General features: G+C 40.8%; 1 protein-coding gene across 5 annotated transcripts; it reads left to right on the top strand.

Moving 5' to 3' along the window:
• The first annotated feature begins 4,990 nt into the window (after positions 1–4,990).
• LOC135095900 (putative nuclease HARBI1) lies at positions 4,991–10,980 on the top strand. 5 transcript variants are annotated; one of them, XR_010264543.1, is made up of 7 exons: positions 4,991–7,135; positions 7,309–7,455; positions 8,641–8,803; positions 9,145–9,281; positions 9,473–9,580; positions 9,920–10,046; positions 10,637–10,966. XR_010264543.1 is itself a non-coding variant. In XM_063997044.1 (7 exons), exons 5-7 carry the CDS (start codon positions 9,576–9,578, stop codon positions 10,901–10,903), a joined length of 399 nt encoding a protein of 132 aa, XP_063853114.1. In that variant the 5' UTR covers positions 4,991–7,135; positions 7,309–7,455; positions 8,641–8,803; positions 9,145–9,281; positions 9,473–9,575; the 3' UTR covers positions 10,904–10,980. The 5 variants fall into 5 exon arrangements, 3 of the variants coding, with proteins under 3 accessions (XP_063853114.1, XP_063853115.1, XP_063853116.1); XM_063997044.1 differs by having other exon boundaries at positions 10,637–10,980; XR_010264544.1 differs by having other exon boundaries at positions 4,991–7,455.
• Positions 10,981–21,254: the final 10,274 nt, after the last annotated feature.

Below are 21,254 nucleotides of genomic sequence, written 5' to 3'. Positions count from 1 at the left end.
GTTATCAGAGTATTAATGCTGTGTACAGAATACCTAACTCATTAACATCTAAGGCTAACCAAATCATGCACACAGACATGAGGAGAGAGAGAGAGAGAGAGAGAGAGAGAGAGAGAGAGAGAGAGAGAGAGAGAGAGAGAGAGAGAGAGAGAGAGAGAGAGAGAGAGAGAGAGAGAGAGAGAGAGAGAGAGAGTCACATTTATCCCCGGCCTTTCAACATAATTTGAATTTAAATGGAGTGTTTGTGGGAACTGTCATTCCAACAGCAAGGTTAGTGGTGATGGGAATGAATTAAATTAGAGGGTAGCAATCCACCGCAACAAGTGGATCCAGCAACGCGGATCCGGGTGGAGCAGATTCACCACTCCGGAGAAAAGCGACATCATTCTGCTCAACCTCCACCTTACAGACCTAACCAAACTAGCTAACTTAACCTAATTAAAATAGCTAACCTAACCTAACCAAACCTAACTTAACCAAACCTAACCAAGACTAATTTAACCTAACCAAACTAACTTAACAAAACCTAACTTAACTTAACCTAAATAACCTAACCTGACTAAATTAAAACAAATAAAACCTAACCAAACTAATTTAACCTAACTAAACTACCTAACCTAACCTAACCAAACGTAACTTAACCAAACCTAACCACACTAACCAAACTAAACTAACTTAACCTAACCTAACTAAAGTCACCAAAACCTAACTGGCAAGGCAGAGAAATGAATAAGAAGTGGTCACCTTGTTTCTCTTCACAAAATGTGGCGGTGCGCTGGAAATAATGGCAGCAACAGACAGACTTCTTCCTCGCACTAACTCAAATATTTCAAATTGAGCGCTTCTCCCTCCTCAGGATGAAGTAAAGCGCTGTCATTGGCTAAATTAATCCCTCATGTTTTAATTGGCCAGCAGCTGCATTCTCAAACAAAGGAACCAATCACCGTGAACAATTTCACGCTTGCCAACAGATGTGACATACACACGCACGAACGAACACCCCCTCACCAGGGTAGACCAGTGTCCTTCTCTGATAAGAAGGGTAAGGAAAGCCACGTTAATACTGGGGAAACAGTAAAATACCGTAAGGTTTGGCGCACCTGCAGATCCGCGCTGCCCTTACATTCATCTGAAATAACCTCTACCTGTCTATTCATATGTCAAGAAAGGGTAGCCATCCAGGTGAGTCAAGCAGGTGAGTGAGTCCAAACATCTCCCGTCTTTTCCTCTTTCCGCAACTTCCTCCCTCCGTGGGGAAATAAGAAAAGTTTGTTGTCCCGTCCCCCCGCCCTCCCCTAGAGTACTTATCAGCCAGCCTTCTGCCAGTGACCCTTTATATGTCAGATGTAAACTTGAACACGGCTAGTGAAGGTTAGGCTGAGGCAGGAGCAGATATTCTACACATTAACCAAAATCCAAACACACCGCTCCCTCCCCTTCTGTTTCTTGTGGTGGTAACAGCGTCCATTCTTGCCATTTTAAGGCGATTTTTGGCCAGACACACTCACCTGAACTTCCTTTCCCTCACTTCTACTAGTAATTTTGGTGTGGGCGCCGCGTTCATGTGAATTTTGGTGTTTTTTGGTCAATGTTTACACGTGCAACTTCAAACCTTCCTTCGGGACGCCATGAGATTCTGTTAGGCTCGTACAGTTCAGCGTTGCCAGATTGTTTTGGCCATATTATCGTACTACACAGGTTGAAATTATTGTACTTCTGGTAAAATTGTCGTACATATGTAATTATTCCAAATATTATGCAAAACTGCCATTTTCCAAATACAGCAGAATTTACGTTATAATGTGTGTGTGTGTGTGTGTGTGTGTGTGTGTGTGTGTGTGTGTGTGTGTGTGATGAAAAAAACAACAACAATGCCCTTAACAAACAAAACACTTTCCTAAATACATATCATTAATAATTGGAGAAAAACTACAGGACACTTCGTTAAGTTGTTTACTTACTATGTAGGAGATTACTGGTCTTGTTCTTCTATAATTATATACATCCGGCTCGTCGTCAGCAGCCCCGGCACTCTCTTCATTGGAGGAATATAGCACGCTTGATGTCATGTTTTTTATCATTGACTTTGATTGATGGCTTGAAGGTCGTACAGTCACTGCTGGATGTGGAAGCAACACACTGCTTCGCTAGGAAGATGTCTCTTACGGTTTCTGTTATTAGCTTATTTCTGTCTTTTGTTTTCACACGGTTTACACTAGAGAAGCAGCAGTCAGTCAGCATTAGCATGAGGCAAAGAAAGACATCCTAGTGAAAAGTCTGAAACAAGCTTAAACTTGGGGTTTCCATCACTATCCTCCAGAGTTTTTATGGCACACCAAAATTTATCAGGCTGGTTGTAATTGCTTTTGTCCACTTTTTTCGCCATGTTGGTAATGGATTCAGGTAGATCTTCTACGGTAAGCCTCTTCCACTCATCGTCCAGTTGCTGGAGGGTAGAATCATCCTGGGTAATGATTCGGGGAAGGTGTGTCGCGAGGGGCACCAAACTTTGCTCTTGCACTTTGCCCTGGATGCCTAGAACACTGGCTGGCTCCAGCATGTGCATTCTTGAAAGGACTTCATCTGCGAAATTAAATCTCTTCCTGATCTGTTCTGCTGCTACTATCAAAAATAATCTGCAGTGGAAGCGAAACTCATACATTTCATTTTTTCGCTTGCTTAATTCTGGATTGTCTGTTATTGTTTTTAAGACAGATGCACCCAAATACACCTGCTCTAGCATCAGGAACTCACGTTGATATCTTGGATCAACTTTTGAAAGCATGGTTTTCACAATGTATTCATGGTTCATGTACATCAGTAGCAATTCTTTATATAAATTACAAACTTGCCTGTGCAATTCAGGTATGACCACTCTTTCACTTTGAAATAAAAGGTTCAGCTTTTTGGTAATACTTTGGTAATACTGAAGAAAGGAAGCAGTAGTAAAGCCTGGTAAATTTAATTCAGTAAACAACATCTGAAGAGGGCCCCACTGCTCAAGCATCCTTTTCACAACAGCCGTGTAGGAAAGCCAGCGCGTTCTACATGGCAATAAAATCCTAAGCTTTTGAGCCCCAGCAAACTCTTGAAATTGTACAAATTGTGCCAATCGTTTTGAAGAGTTCTTGAATGTGTTGTGGACATCATGAGCTAGTTGTTCAATAGCATCAGGTAATTGTTTGCATGCTTCAGAGGCAGAATGGCAGAATGGCACACACATTTCATAATAAAGATTCCTGGGCAAAGTTCCTTTAACCTGCTACTCACAGAGTTATTAGGCCCCATCATAGTGCTGCATCCATCAGAACCAAAGCCAATGATATTACAAGTAGGTATACCATTTTCAGTAAATGTTTTCATTATCTCTGAAAACAACCTGGCAGCTGTAGCACCTTCATTAGCTTTACTAGGATCACTACTAAATAATGGCACTAAATCCAAAAATTTGGTGACAACAGCATTTCCTTCAACCACTCTTACCATGATGCATAAATTCTGACAGACCGATATATCTGTGGATTCATCCACAAGAATGCTCAACTTGTTCTGCTTCAAGATGTTAATGAGCTCTTGTTTGTGAGAGTGTGCCATAACATTACCACACACTCTTTGACATTTTGTTCTTTTCATTTTCAATTCCTTTGCAATAGCGGAGTCAGAGAAGCAACCTTTCAGGACTTCACACAGATGATCGGCCACACGGAAACTTATATTGTGTTCCACCATAAATGCAGTAAGCCTTATTTCAGCAGCCTTAACAGAATCACTTTTACTAGTTTCATTATCACCACGTGCACTTGTAAATGACTCCATAAGTATTTTGGATGAGGATGGCGCACACATTTTCTTGTGCTTTGCAGTGTTTTCGTGCAACTTGAGAGTTGTGAGCTGGGCGGTTATTTCAACACTGCAAATAAGGCACATGGCCTTACAAGCATCCTTCTTTGCAGGCCCCACCCACGGAAACTGTTTTTCCCACTCGGGCCTATATTTCTGTTTCCGTCTCGCTTTTTTCGGCACTGCACCACATGCCTCCTCTCTCTCCTTTCCTTTCTCTTCAGACATTTTTAACGAAAACTGAAAGTCTTGTCCTGCGTCGTGACGCGTGAGACTGACGACTGACTGACGACTACGAGACTATGGGACGGGGACTCGGGGAGCGGACGGACTGGTCGCAGACAAGAACGAGACCTGTTGTTCACCCGTATGGTGAGACTTGTCTCGTAAGGAAAGCAATACATCTGCCACTTTCAGGTTTTTATTTTGTTATTCAAATTTATGTAAGAAATTTTGCATTACCTGATATTGATAACATTAATTTTCACTTAAATTATTGTATATTTCATAAAAATATCGTACGAATTCCCAAATTATCGTATTATCGCATGAGTCCCATTGTACATCGTACACTGGCAAAAATTATTGTACTTGTACAATAATTATCGTACGTCTGGCAACGCTGGCGGGAGTTACTTCCTCTCAGCTACTGTACGCTCAGAGTTGCCTCTTGGGTCATTCTCCTGCCTTCCTTCACGCATTTCTTTGCTTTACCTTCTTATTTTGTGGCTGGCTTTCTGCTGTCACCCATGGCCTTGGTGTCCCAGTGGCTCAGGAAGACTCCCAATCTTTGTGTCGGGTCAGATGTGGATGATGATGGTCTTTGCAACGGCATCTCTAATGGCTCAGTCTGCCTCTTCCCCTTTCCTCGGCGAGTCTTCCACAGGAGATGCTTCCCGTCTGGCGGCATGTTAGCAGACGTTCACCCGAGGGCGCTCCTTTCACGGTTGGTGATCATGCAATTCACACAGACACTGGACTAGAGAACTAATGCATTTTTCTGTATATTCCCATAATGGTATGCACTCTTTGGTTAAGATGAAGATAAATAATGCGTGGTGTGGTGATACACACTGAATTTAACAGAAAATGCCATGCTGGTGCTTCAGCTGGTGGCCATTGTTGGGTCTGTTTTCAAAGGTAGTCCGCCAACGACACGGTAACAATTTATGGACATTTTATTCCCGCCATACAAGAAATGTGAATCTGTTGGTCATGGACAGAACTGTGAAGACTGAGGCAAACTGTTGGGTGAAAGTACTCACTGTACAATTACCTGGCCATGAAATGTTACTCTGGGAAGCAGGTACCGAGCGAGGCAAACACCTGTGACACACCACGTCACTTTCATCATGGGCTGTGTGTGTCTGGGCTGGGTCAGCTGGTGCAGGGTTAGGCCTGGAGTCCCCCAGGGGTAGGGCAGGTCAGTACCTTTCACCATTATGTGAGGGAATCCCTGCAGAGTTCAAAGTTCATTTTGATAGAGATAATTATCAGTAAGTTTGCACATATTTTTTGGTTGTTAAGGTGTGGGATTTTACCTCAGTTTCGGCATCCAGCACTGCAGGTCATGCCTCGCCATACTTCGGTGAGGCTGACGTGGAAAGAGGAGGAAAATAGTGCCTAACCCATTCCTAAGCCAGGCGGTGTGTCCTGCCAATTATGGACGTCCTTTTTTGCTTGGCTCAAACTCGTGTTTGGGGGTTATTTTTGACCGATGTTGCTTCTACAGCAGGCAAGATCGTCATTCGTTAGTATGAAGGCAAAGAAAATGTCAGCAATACTATTGTGACTCTCATTTATCAAGTATTCTAAAACCTCCGACTCGTCTCCTGGGTGGCGATTCCGCTGGCCTCGACAAAGGTGCGTGCACTTCCAATTTTTTTATTAACTAATTGGATCTTCACTTTTTTCTTTTTATACTGTACACAAAGGAATAATTGGCGCGTCTCCACGTGTATGTTGAGTGAAAAACTTTCACTATTAACTATATTACAGGCTACCCTAGCGATCGCGGATTGTGGCTTCACTTATTGGGAAAGACTTGACCTATTATTTCGTAGTGGGATGTATTTCAGGGAGCTGTATGTATCACAATAGCCACAAAAAGTGTATACAGCCACTTTAATGCTTCCCGTGGTAGGGTTGGCCGTAATATTTGTTGTTGTTGTTGTTGTTGTTGTTGTTAAGGGCCGTGACGATCAGTGTGACAATCACTTGTGCCCTCTGGTGAAGTGCCTGTGGTGTCATCACAGGCGTGGCAGCTGTCCTGACTTCTTGGGGAAGGCACAGGTGAGGCGGATGACAGCTGACTGTCTTGAGGGATGGACGCCTGCCGCCGCCAGTAGGGTGGACAGGTCAAAACTATTTATCCCCGGAGCAAAGACTTGTGTGCGGAGAACAGTACGGTGTGAGTGGAGGCGAGGGCGCTGCAGAAGGAAGTGTTCAACAGTGTCAGGCACTGTGTGGCACCGAGGGCAGCGTGGGTCAGATGAAAGATGTAGATGGTGAAGGTGTTCGTGTGAGGCTAGTGAGAGGCTACGTCCAACACTGGACTTTTTCTTATCCAAAGCTGTGGAGAGGAGTCAGTTCTGTAGAGGCCCATGGAGGTGGTGCGGAGGTCATGTATTAGTCAGTCATCCCATAGAGATGGAGATCAGGCGTTGGGTATGTGAGAGAGGAGCAGCTGGAGTACCTGAAGCAGTCCACGGCAGCTTGTGTTTTTCCATGGGGCCGCGGTGAATATTGCCAACACTCAACTCCTTAGCAAAGTGGAAAAAAGGCTTTAATGCAGGCTATCATATCTAGTGTTGCTTTACTCTTCACATATCCGATTACCATTATAATAACGTGGAAATAACTATGCAGTAATTCAGAAAATAAACGAAGAGTCCTTCTGGGGGTGCATTTCATTGGCGCGAGTCCTGTAAGTCCTTTATAGGACTCGCACAAAACGGTTGCTACTTAACAAGCTGCGATCAGCATCCATTACTAACCTTCGGTCGCCAAATGGTATCCACGAACGGGCAAGAGGTTGGTGTTGCCATGCTAGCAAGGTTGGTAAGTTAAACCACCACCTGAGGTGGTGTAAGTTTACACCTCACCCGAAAACTCTTATATAAATATTTATGTGCACAAAATAACTTTTTTTTTTTCATTGCTTACAAGGTTTACCACCAAGAAAGCATGGTTTTGTGATGCATAAAGTGAAATATTGCATAGAACACCAAAAATAAAGCAGGAAAAGGCTGATTTGCCCCACGTGCGCGCTCCTCATTCCGCCTCGCAGCAACAAGTGTGTACTGTGATTAAGTATTGTTTTCGTCGTTTCACCTGCATGTATTGGATATTTTCTTTGCATACTTCCACGTTCGTGCCTTGAAGTGAGAAAAGCGCTTTTGGGATCGCCTTGACCCCTTGGCATTGAGTGATAATGAGCTCATGCTCAAATATCACTTCTCTCGGCAGACCTAATCCTCTTGTTTGAGGAGATGCAGCCTCAGCTGGAGAGAAGGACAAGGCGTAGCCGGGCATTACCAACTCACACCTAGGTTTTGCTGTCCCTGAGATTGTTTGCCAGTGGGTCCTTCCAAAATGTCATTGGAGACACTGCAGGTAAGATATGCTGGTGTTGCATGCTTCAGCACAGGGGCTGGCTGTTTTGGTAATTGTCAGGGAGCCTTTTCCCTGACCTTATTACTGGTCTGTTCTCTTACATTCTTCGCATATACCTTTAGATACACTTAAAACATAACTTTAAGGTGAGGAAGAAGTGCCCCTGCCCTTCAGGAGTCCAGGGGATGGGCTAAGGTCCCTCAGAGGCTGCCAGAGGTTAGGTTAGTCACCGCACACTTATATTTGAAACATTACCTAATCTAACGTAACCACAGGGGCTAGACCCACCTTTACGGACACCAATATCAGTTAGCATAACCTCTGGAACACCCCTGAAGGACGGGGGCACTCCTCCCCCATCTAATACTATGTGTTTCAGGTTTATCAAGAGGTTTGTGAAAGAATGGAAGAGGATAGATGTGTAACAAGAGGTTTGTGAAAGAATGGAAGAGGATAGATGTGTAACAAGGACAAGAGAGGACTCTAAACAATTACTACTACTTTTTTTTTAGACAAACTGCACAATATTCCATAAATAACTTTTGTAGGTGAATAAACTGATGTTCATTGTGGTGAATAATATTCAAGTGTGGCTGACTTTCAAGGATAAAAGGCATTAAAGTCAACTTCCTGCATGCCACTGTTTATAACGCTGTAATCCAGTGTTAGGAACTTGTCAAGCTTAGTTCCTGGTGTCAAAATATGTGAGTGCATAATTAATAAGGAGGGATGAGGGATGATGCTAACCTTACAAAACCAAACCTTACCAAACCTGCCATCAAGCACCCCTGGGGCTGCCCCTTCCTCACCCACCCCATTATTATTCATGTGTACAAATATTTCTAGACTTGTTAGGTTTATTTCTGACATGTTTCTAACACTGTCCTAAGGATAACTTAATTTACTATACTGCTGGCAAAAAAAAATTGACAGCAGAAGTAATATGTGTATGGATATGATGGCAGTGATTGAAGTAATATGTGTATGGATATGATGGCAGTGATTGAAGTAATATGTGTATGGATATGATGGCAGTGATTGAAAGAACACTGCATTACATGCAGAAGGATCATTAAATTTGTGACCGTTTTTGTTTTTTTCTTTTGGGCCTACAACAAAGATGTATCTTATTTAAAATAAATAAATAAATAAAATGAAAACTAATGGCTTATAATCTGCTTTCAGACCTACGCAAGCGTCAGCAGAGTCTTTGAGTGTGTGTGCACCGAGTTGAGTGATAAGTCGGTGCAGGAAATCAAGATGCCTCCAACACACCTTGATCAAAGGAGAACTGCACAACAGTTCTTCAGGATAAAAAATTTCCCAAGGGTTACTGGGGCCATTGATGGTAAGATTAACAATAATGTATTTTTGTTTTAAATTTAGTGTTACTGTTATAATCTATCACTTCATCAGTGTTTCCTTTGAGTGAAAGGTATCTCACAGCCTCAAGGTCCTGTTAGGCATTAATAAAGTTTTCAATAATTTATGTATACTGTGTGCATATCCAGTGCAGGGGTGGTGTATGTATATATATATATATATATATATATATATATATATATATATATATATATATATATATATATATATATATATATATATATATATATATATATATATATATATGATGGATATATGTAGCTACTGTGTAACATGATCATGTAATACTTTCTTTTGTGTGCACAGGCACCCACATTGCCATCAAGGCCCCAGGTGTGGACGAGGCCCTTTACTTTAACCAGAAAAGGTATCACTCCCTCTCAACATCCAACTTGTTTGTGATGCGAATGGAGTGATCCTCAGCTACTGCTCCAGACTCCCAGGTATACAGTATCATTGCATTACATGTTTACCCAACCATGTATTTTATTGATTTTCATGTGACTGCACATGGTTACTGGTATTGCATAAGAAAACAGTGTGATAAGCCTTGACATTAGTTACAAATGGACAGTTGACATACTCCTTGACAAGTAATGAATCCTCTTGTAGTATGAAATCTCACTTTTCACAGGTGCCTGCACTCTTATGGAGGTAGCTTGCAGTACAGACCCATCAAATGTGTGAAAATAATTAATGCTTGCCTGCTCCTACACAACCGCTGCATCAAGTTCCTGATGACGTATGTACTTGTCGCTATTTTTCTGGTAGTTGACGGGATATATCAATATCATGGACATTAGATTTGATTTAACCGAGTACAGTCATGAGTGTTCTTACACTTGTTGTTAGGGTAATGAAATTTGTCAGAAGTGTACCGTCATTTAACGAAAATAACATTTGTTTTTTTCCTACAAAGGTGTCTTGAAAGTCATTATGGTTTGGGCCAGTTTTGGATCACGAAAATGCTAAATGTCAAACTACACGTCTGTTCCTCTCATACAACATAAACTTTAAACAAATGGAAGGGTTAGGTTCCAACCCCTAGACCTCTCAAACCCTCACAAAAGTCTGCTTACAGCTACCACCTCTTGAGGATGAAGCAGTGCCCCATGCTGGTGCCGACCCTGCTGTGCTGCAGAGGGGTCTACGTGCTCCAGGCAGAATTGTGCAGCAAGAAATCATACAAAACTTCTTCCAGCAATGAAGTAAGGAAGTCAGGTATCATTTACCTATGTCAGTAATCATGTAATGAGTGAAGTAATGGTTTTCCATGTATCACTGCATACTACATGAAAGAGATGAGTGCAGCATTTTATTTCATCAAATACTTAAGTGGCTTGCTAGTATTAGGTATGAATAACACAAATTAACACAAAATGAATTAACACAAATAACACAAAAAGTGCTGTAGATTTATTTAAAAAAAATTAAATGATTGGTAATGGCAAAGTTTTTGCAAGAAAAAGAAAAAAAATAAATAACATATGAGCATAGTTCAGTTCCTGTAAAAAGTAAAAAAAAAAAAATAGTTCCTGTAAAAAGTAAAAAAAAATATAAATAAACATATTTATAGAAATGCCCACCAGCAGGTCACCACAAAGCACTCTAATGTAATTTCTGTACTTTAAGTAACACAAAGGCATTGTAGGTATCACAGTGAAGAAATGCTTTGGTATTATATTGCACTAATATTAACATGCTACTCTAGGTAAATGATAGAATTAATTAATGAAGTGCTCAGCAAGTGTTACCAGCTGCTGCAATGAATGCAGAATGTTCCTCTGCACTTCAACAGATTGTCAAAGTGCCTGGGACATGTTTTGTACAGCCAGCCCCTGCTCCTGCTGCACCATCACCAGCTCGCCCATGCTCAGATGAATCTGCTGTTGGGTTTCCTGCACTTGAGAGAGAACTTCCAAGTCTGGGTGGCCACCTGCAATACAGTTTAGAAGCAAACACGACTTTACACCACAAGTTACAAAATAAGTGGTATTTTAGATATCGTCATGCTATCTTGTTGTGTCCCTTTACCTCATTTGCTCCTTGGACCTTTCTGCTATAGTGTACACAGGGTTGTGGTATGACACACTCATGGAATCACCAATTTAAAAATATAATGGCCACCTGAGAGAAGTATTCCTAAAAAAAAAAAAAAAAAAAAAAAAGTTCAAAGTAGAAAAGACACACTGGCAGGAGTTGTATAATCAGTGTTCATCATACTGGAGGACAACTGAATACATGTTAACATGTTACTCACCATTGCATGTAGTCATCTGTAACATGGATGATTTGAATGTCCTCATCCAGTGAAGATGACACAGGATTGTCAAATCCAGAGGCCCCTGCAGAGCCAGCAACACCATGAGAAGAGGGTTGGATGGGTCCAACACTACTGCTGGTGGAAGGCTCTGGTCCTTCTAGAGGCCCTGACACTTCTGGAAGAGAAGAAAAAAAAAAAAGTAGAAAATAAGCTGGTATTCTTTGAGTGATGTTTTTTATTGACTAATTTTTCTTAATTATCAGTCAACCTAGTCATGTCTATGTCTATCACATGGTTTTGTTGAGTTGGCGTGCAAGTGTGCAGATCTCTACGTTCAGGAGGATGAGTATTGGACATGATGCAGCTAGCCCCATGGAAGATGATGCTGTAACATAATTATTGTTACATTACAGTACTGCACTTAGTTAAAAATGGCAGTAATTTACAAAATGTAATTTGACCTTAAGCAGTGTGGCACCATCACTTTCAGGGTATGGAGTAGAAATGCCGTTTCTACTCCCACCGCACTGCACTTCGCTACCCACTCTCTGCCCTGCTGAGCATCACATCTCTCAACCTGCCCAGACTCAGCTGTCTTCCCTTCATGGCAATTGCCTATCCTGAGGTCCAGAGGAAATTTAAGGACCTCCGACCCAGGTCAAGAGCAAGGCTGCTGCAGAACAGTGTCACACTGCAGGCACTGGTGAGTTAATTGGTTATTCTTATCACATCTTCATTGGCATAGTTGCAGACCTAGCATGGTGCAGTTGAGACAGAAGAGGGATAGAGGGCTATATGGATGGAATTACTGTGATATTACCAAAAATGGAGTGATGTCCTGCTGCAAGTAAGTGAAATCATGGCTTATGGTTCCAGCACACACACAGTAGGGTATTCTTTTACTCCTTCACCAGTCTCAACATGGCCTTTCCTACCCTTCTCATCAGATACAGTTTGTCATTCCAGAATAATTTGAACCCCACATATACCAACTGCAAATTAATTGTAATGATGACAGCAGTTGTTAAACGGCTACATGTACATATTTTTAGAGAAGCAAGGTTATTTTAGCTATTTCAGGTTTGTCTTTGGTTTTGTTAGATTACTTTGGTTATGTTACATCAGATTTGATTAACATACTAATTCAGTGTATGCCAAAAATGACAAAAAGCAAATAGTTTCATGTGGAAAAGATGAACATAGAGTAAAAATTTACCCACACTACCATATTTGCTTAATATTTTGTCTTCTTGACCTAATTGCTTATGGAATTTAATTGACTAATGTTTTGGGCATTGCTGGACACTGTTTTGAGTAATGTGAACAACTTCCTCTGTATGACTTTGTTGCATATTGGGACCAAAAAAAATGTTTTTCTGCACAACCTTTGGGACCCAAACTGCTGTAATGAATTTCATTTCTTGAATATTGGTTTTACTTTGTTGAGGTTAGGTTATGGTTAGGTTAGTTAGGTTAGATGACTGTTAGCAGTGCTTAAAACCCTGGCAATTATTTAAAAAGTTTGCTCGTGTACTTGTTGTATTTCATTGTTGGTGCTGTTACACAATTTACCCATATAGTCAATAAACATACAAGAACCAACTAAGCAATGGATTATAAATAGGAGTATGTACAGTACCTCTGGCAGTCAGGTCTGAGACAGTGACCACTGCAGTGCTAAATAACATCAATATGCTCTAATACATTCATGATTTACACCAATTTCATTTGGCTTTACATGTGAACTTCAAAGTGGCTGATAATTGCAACATTCATATCCATGCAGGTGGGTGACCTCCAGATGAGACAACATACACTGCTGTGGAGGTGGTCGTGCTGTGCACGCCAACTCAACAAAACCATGTGATAGACATAGACATGACTAGGTTGACTAATAATTAAAAGAAAAATTAGTCAATAAAAACATCACTTAAATAATACCAGCTTATTCTCTACCTGCAGTAATGAAAGCACTTTGAATTTTTTTCCAGAAGTGTCAGGGCCTCTGGAATGACCACAGCCTTCCACCTGCAGTGGTGTTGGGGTCATCCAACCCTGGTGTTACTGGGTCTGCAGGGGGCCTCTGGATTCGACACTGTCGTCATCTGCACTGGATGAGGACCTCTCTGTTCAAATCGTCCATGTTACAGATGACTACATGCAATGGTGAATAACATGTTAACATGTATTCAGTTGTCCTCCAGTACAATGAACACTGATTATACAACTCCTGACTCCTGCCAGTAAGTGTTGTTCGTGCTACTTTGACCTATTTAAATTTTTTTTTTTTTTTTTAGAATACTTCTCTCAGGCGGCTGTTTTACTTTTAAATTGCGGATTCCATAAGTGTATCATACCACTACCTTAGGTATAGTATAGCAGAAAGGTCCAAGGAGCAAGTGAGGTAAAAGGCCATGGCAAGATGCAAGCTTTTTTTTTTTATTTGATTTTTGTTGCCCTTGGCCGGTGTTCCTCCTACATAAAAAAAAAAAAAAAACATGACATGCAACTTAAAATAACATTTATTTTGTAACTTGTGGTGTAAAGTCATGTTTGCTTTATGCTTATATATGGTGTATAAAATCATGTAAAATCATGTTTACTGTATTGCAGGTGGCCACCCAGGCTTGGAAGTTCTCTCTCAAGTGCAGGAAACCCAACAGCGGATTCATCTGAGCATGGGCGAGCTGGTGATGGTGCAGCAGGAGCAGGGGCTGGCTGTACAAAACATGTCCCAGGCACTTTGACAATCTGTTGAAGTGCAGAGGAACATTCTGCATTCATTGCAGCAGCTTGCTGAGCACTTCATTAATTAATTCTATCATTTACCTAGAGTAGCATGTTAATATTAGTGCAATATAATACCAAAGCATTTTTTCACTGTGATACCTACAATGCCTTTGTGTTACTTAAAGTACAAAAATTACATTAGAGTGCTTTGTGGTGACCTGCTGGTGGGCATTTCTATAAATATGTTTATTTATTTATTTATTTTTTTTACTTTTTACAGGAACTGAACTATGCTCATATGTTATTTTTTTTTTCTTTTGCAAAAACTTTGCCATTACCAATCATTTAATTTTTTTTAAATAAATCTACAGCATTTTTTGTATTATTTGTGTTAATTCATTTTGTGTTAATTTGTGTTATTCATACCTAATACTAGCAAGCCACTTAAGTATTTGATGAAATAAAATGCTGCACTCATCTCTTTCATGTAGTATGCAGTGATACATGGAAAACCATTACTTCACTCATTACATGATTACTGACATAGGTAAATGATACCTGACTTCCTTACTTCATTGCTGGAAGAAGTTTTGTATGATTTCTTGCTGCACAATTCTGCCTGGAGCAAGTAGACCCCTCTGCAGCACAGCAGGGTCGGCACCAGCATGGGGCACTGCTTCATCCTCAAGAGGTGGTAGCTGTAAGCAGACTTTTGTGAGGGTTTGAGAGGTCTAGGGGTTGGAACCTAACCCTTCCATTTGTTTAAAGTTTATGTTGTACGAGAGGAACAGACGTGTATTTTGACATTTAGCATTTTCGTGATCCAAAACTGGCCCAAACCATAATGACTTTCAAGACACCTTTGTAGGAAAAAAACAAATGTTATTTTCGTTAAATGACGGTACACTTCTGACAAATTTCATTACCCTAACAACAAGTGTAAGAACACTCATGACTGTACTCGGTTAAATCAAATCTAATGTCCATGATATTGATATATCCCGTCAACTACCAGAAAAATAGCGACAAGTACATACGTCATCAGGAACTTGATGCAGCGGTTGTGTAGGAGCAGGCAAGCATTAATTATTTTCACACACTTGATGGGTCTGTACTGCAAGCTACCTCCATAAGAGTGCAGGCACCTGTGAAAAGTGAGATTTCATACTACAAGAGGATTCATTACTTGTCAAGGAGTATGTCAACTGTCCATTTATAACTAATGTCAAGGCTTATCACACTGTTTTCTTATGCAATACCAGTAACCATGTGCAGTCACATGAAAATCAATAAAATACATGGTTGGGTAAACATGTAATGCAATGATACTGTATACCTGGGAGTCTGGAGCAGTAGCTGAGGATCACTCCATTCACATCACAAACAAGTTGGATGTTGAGAGGGAGTGATATCTTTTCTGGTTAAAGTAAAGGGCCTCATCCACACCTGGGGCCTTGATGGCAATGTGGGTGCCTGTGCACACAAAAGAAAGTATTACATGATCATGTTACACAGTAGCTACATATATCCATCATATATATATATATATATATATATATATATATATATATATATATATATATATATATATATATATATATATATATATATATGTATAATATAATATATATATATATATATATATATATATATATATATATATATATATATATATATATATATATATATATATATATATATATATATACACACACACACACACACACACCACCCCTGCACTGGATATGCACACAGTATACATAAATTATTGAAAACTTTATTAATGCCTAACAGGACCTTGAGGCTGTGAGATACCTTTCACTCAAAGGAAACACTGATGAAGTGATAGATTATAACAGTAACACTAAATTTAAAACAAAAATACGTTATTGTTAATCTTACCATCAATGGCCCCAGTAACCCTTGGGAAATTTTTGATCCTGAAGAACTGTTGTGCAGTTCTCCTTTGATCAAGGTGTGTTGGAGGCATCTTGATTTCCTGCACCGACTTATCACTCAACTCGGTGCACACACACTCAAAGACTCTGCTGACGCTTGCGTAGGTCTGAAAGCAGATTATAAGCCATTAGTTTTCATTTTATTTATTTATTTATTTTAAATAAAATACATCTTTGTTGCAGGCCCTAAAAAAAAAAAAAAAAAAAAAAATCGGTCACAAATTTAATGATCCTTCTGCATGTAATGCAGTGTTCTTTCAATCACTGCCATCATATCCATACACATATTACTTCAATCACTGCCATCATATCCATACACATATTACTTCAATCACTGCCATCATATCCATACAAATATTACTTCAATCACTGCCATCATATCCATACACATATTACTTCAATCACTGCCATCATATCCATACACATATTACTTCAATCACTGCCATCATATCCATACACATATTATTTCAATCACTGCCATCATATCCATACACATATTACTTCAATCACTGCCATCATATCCATACATATATTACTTCTGCTGTCAATTTTTTTTTGCCAGCAGTATAGTAAATTAAGTTATCCTTAGGGCAGTGTTAGAAACATGTCAGAAATAAACCTAACAAGTCAAGAAATATTTGTACACATGAACAAAAATGGGGTGGGTGAGGAAGGGGCAGCCCCAGGGGTGCTTGACGGCAGGTTTGGTAAGGTAAAACTCCAAAAACTCCTCCATTAACAGAAAATGTCAAAACCTTTCAAGATCTAACTCCCCTCGTGATTTCTGGCATCTAGCCAAAAATATCTCCAATAACTTTGCTTCTTCTTCTTTTCCTCCTCTACTTCAACCAGATGGCACCACTGCTATCACATCTATTTCTAAAGCTGAACTCTTTGCTCAAACCTTTGCTAAAAACTCTACCTTGGACGATTCTGGGCTTGTTCCTCCCTCTCCTCCACCCTCTGACTACTTCATGCCACCTATTAAAATTCTTCATAATGATGTTTTCCATGCCCTCGCTGGCCTAAACCCTCGGAAGGCTTATGGGCCTGATGGGGTCCCTCCTATTGTTCTCCGAAACTGTGCCTCCGTGCTTGCACCTTGCCTAGTCAAACTCTTTCAGCTCTGTCAGTCAACATCTACCTTTCCTTCTTGCTGGAAGTTTGCCTACATTCAACTTGTTCCTAAAAAGGGTGACCGCTCCAATCCCTCAAACTACCGTCCTATTGCTTTAATTTCCTGCTTATCTAAAGTTTTTGAATCTATCCTCAACAGGAAGATTCTTAAACATCTATCACTTCACAACCTTCTATCTGATCGCCAGTATGGGTTCCGTCAAGGCCGCTCTACTGGTGATCTTCTAGCTTTCCTTACTGAGTCTTGGTCATCCTCTTTTAGAGATTTTGGTGAAACTTTTGCTGTTTCCTTGGACATATCAAAAGCCTTTGATAGAGTCTGGCACAAAGCTTTGATTTCCAAACTACCCTCCTACGGTTTCTATCCTTCTCTCTGTAACTTCATCTCAAGTTTCCTTTCTGACCGTTCTATTGCTGCTGTGGTAGACGGTCACTGTTCTTCTCCTAAATCTATTAACAGTGGTGTTCCTCAGGGTTCTGTCCTGTCACCCACTCTCTTCTTATTATTCATTAATGATCTTCTAAACCAAACTTCTTGTCCTATCCACTCCTATGCTGATGATACCACCCTGCACCTTTCCACGTCTTTTCATAGACGTCCAACCCTTCAGGAGGTAAACATATCACGCAGGGAAGCCACAGAACGCCTGACTTCTGATCTTTCTAAAATTTCTGATTGGGGCAGAGCAAACTTGGTATTGTTCAATGCTTCAAAAACTCAATTCCTCCATCTATCAACTCGACACAACCTTCCAGACAACTATCCCCTCTTCTTCAATGACACTCAACTGTCCCCCTCTTCTACACTGAACATCCTCGGTCTGTCCTTTACTTATAGTCTGAACTGGAAACTTCACATCTCATCTCTAGCTAAAACAGTTTCTATGAAGTTAGGTGTTCTGAGACATCTCCGCCAGTTTTTCTCACCCCCTCAGCTGCTAACTCTGTACAACGGCCTTATCCGTCCATGTATGGAGTATGCTTCACATGTCTGGAGGGGTTCCACTCATACTGCTCTTCTAGACAGGGTGGAATCAAAAGCTTTTCGTCTCATCAACTCCTCTCCTCTAACTGACTGTCTTCAGCCTCTCTCTCACCGCCGCAATGTTGCATATCTAGCTGTCTTCTACCGCTATTTTCATGCTTACTGCTCTTTTGATCTTGCTAACTGCATGCCTCCCCTCCTCCCGCGGCCTCGCTGCACAAGACTTTCTTCTTTCTCTCATCCCTATTCTGTCCACCTCTCTAATGCAAGAGTTAACCAGTATTCTCAATCATTCACCCCTTTCTCTGGTAAACTCTGGAACTCCCTGCCTGCTTCTGTATTTCCACCTTCCTATGACTTGAATTCCTTCAAGAGGGAGGTTTCAAGACACTTTTCCACCAATTTTTGACCACTGCTTTGACCCTTTTATGAGACTGGCATTTTAGTGGGCATTTTTTTTTATTAGAATTTTGTTGCCCTTGGCCAGTGTCCTTCCTACATAAAAAAAAAAAAAAGGTTTGGTTTTGTAAGGTTAGCATCATCCCTCATCCCTCCTTATTAATTATGCACTCACATATTTTGACACCAGGAACTAAGCTTGACAAGTTCCTAACACTGGATTACAGCGTTATAAACAGTGGCATGCAGGAAGTTGACTTTAATGCCTTTTATCCTTGAAAGTCAGCCACACTTGAATATTATGCACCCCAATGAACAACATCAGTTTATTCACCTACTAAAGTTATTTATGGAATATTGTGCAGTTTGTCTAAAAAAATAGTAGTAGTAATTGTTTAGAGTCCTCTCTTGTCCTTGTTACACATCTATCCTCTTCCATTCTTTCACAAACCTCTTGATAAACCTGAAACACATAGTATTAGATGGGGGAGAAGTGTCCCCGTCCTTCAGGGGTGTTCCAGAGGTTATGCTAACTAATATTAGTGTCTGTAAAGGTGGGTCTAGCCCCTGTGGTTACATTAGATTAGGTAATGTTTCAAATATAAGTGTGCGGTGACTAACCTAACCTCTGGCAGCCTCTGAGGGATCTTAGCCCATCCCCTGGACTCCTGAAGGGCAGGGGCACTTCTTCCTCACCTTAAAGTTATGTTTTAAGTGTATCTAAAGGTATATGCGAAGAATGTAAGAGAACAGACCAGTAATAAGGTCAGGGAAAAGGCTCCCTGACAATTACCAAAACAGCCAGCCCCTGTGCTGAAGCATGCAACACCAGCATATCTTACCTGCAGTGTCTCCAATGACATTTTGGAAGGACCCACTGGCAAACAATCTCAGGGACAGCAAAACCTAGGTGTGAGTTGGTAATGCCCGGCTACGCCTTGTCCTTCTCTCCAGCTGAGGCTGCATCTCCTCAAACAAGAGGATTAGGTCTGCCGAGGGAAGTGATATTTGAGCATGAGCTCATTATTACTCAATGCCAAGGGGTCAAGGCGATCCCAAAAGCGCCTTTCTCACTTCAAGGCACGAACGTGGAAGTATGCAAAGAAAATATCCAATACATGCAGGTGAAACGACGAAAACAATACTTAATCACAGTACACACTTGTTGCTGCGAGGCGGAATGAGGAGCGCGCACGTGGGGCAATCAGCCTTTTCCTGCTTTATTTTTGGTGTTCTATGCAATATTTCACTTTATGCATCACAAAACCATGCTTTCTTGGTGGTAAACCTTGTAAACAATGAAAAAAAAGGTTATTTTGTGCACATAAATATTTATATAAGAGTTTTCAGGTGAGATGTTAACTTACACCACCTCAGGTGCGAAACAAGTTACTCCGGCCCCTAGATCTTCCGGCCCAGGTCACTCGGGCCCCTAGTTCTTCCGGCCCTGGTCACTCCGGCCTCCCTTACCTTTGACCCAAATCATACCGGCCTCCCCTATGTGTGCGTGACTCGTCGCCTTGTTTACAATCCATGATTCCACGACATTTGATGGAACCGAAATACCGAATGTTTTGAGTATCGTTTGCCCGATCACTTCGATCTGATGAACGATGAATCCAGTCCCAGTGTGGACCACAGTCAGGTTGGCAGAGCGCAAATCAGGTGTTCCGATAGTCCTAAGTTTAATATATATCACGTATGGCTTAATTATTTCGAAGCTATTAGGTTAAATACTCACTCATCACAGCTCGATACACGAAATATTTCTGATGAAGATATATGAACCTGTCGCGAATCTCTTACATTAACTAATGGGTCTCGATATGCAAAATTACTGGTCTGGAATTAATATGAAGCAAAGTTACTTCGGAACAAGACCCTGCATAGGACCATATTCTGACCATGGCTTCCTTTCCATGCATTTACTGTTCTACTGAAGTCCGTCCACGCCAGCAAGTGCTGCAGTGCGATGGGTGTGACCAGTGGCAGCACCGAACGTGTGACACTGGTATAACTCAGGAGGATTACCGCCGCATGGTGCGGCGGTAATCCTCAGGGAAAAGAAAAAAAAAAAGATTACCGAAAGGTATTAAAAGCAATCTTAGAAGTAACTGGGGAGTGTAACGTGGAGAAGCTTGTAATGGATTTCGAAATGGCGTTATGGTCGGCTGTCAGAACCCTATTACCAATGGCAAAATTACAAGGATGTGCATTTCACTGGAACCAAGCCATCTGGAGGAAGGTTCAGTCATTAGGACTAGCAGTTCCCTATATAAATCATCGTCCCACACAGGATTTTATAAGACAAATCATGGCCCTTCCTTTCCTCCCAGGAGAACATATTGAACCAACATTCAATCACCTACAATCATGTGCACCTGCGGGACCAATTCTAGAATTAATGTCCTATGTTAAAGAAACATGGATCACTGGACTGTGGTCACCAAATGAGTGGACGGTGTTTGGGCAGAGTATTAGAACAAACAATGACTTGGAGGGTTATCACAGAAGACTAAATGGCAGTGCAGGTAATTCACACATTCCTTTTTATGCGTTGGTTCCCCTTTTGTACAAGGAATCAAGTTATGTAGACGTTCAAGTGCGCCTGGTCAGGGATGGCAAACTTGCTCGTTACCAGAGAAAAAGATATAAATCCCTACAAGGCCGAATTTTTACATTGTGGAACAATTAAGTATGAGAGCCATGAAATAACGACAGACCACTTACTAAAAGCACGTTCTAGGCTAAGTGGACCAACGACATAACTGTACTTAATTGGACGTGTCTTTGCACAGATGTATGCGCTATGTAGCTGTATGACTTAATTTTATATAGTGTCAATGTTTTACACATACTTTAACATATTTTGTGCAATGTTATTTTTAATACACTGAATAAATTGAATAATAGATTTTTTAACTGAATAGTATTTTTTTTTAAT

The sequence above is a fragment of the Scylla paramamosain genome, unplaced genomic scaffold (genome assembly GCF_035594125.1).
Source record: "Scylla paramamosain isolate STU-SP2022 unplaced genomic scaffold, ASM3559412v1 Contig2, whole genome shotgun sequence".
In the NCBI taxonomy this organism is placed as follows: Eukaryota; Metazoa; Arthropoda; class Malacostraca; order Decapoda; family Portunidae; genus Scylla; species Scylla paramamosain.
This window is presented reverse-complemented; position numbering and strand designations above follow the sequence as displayed.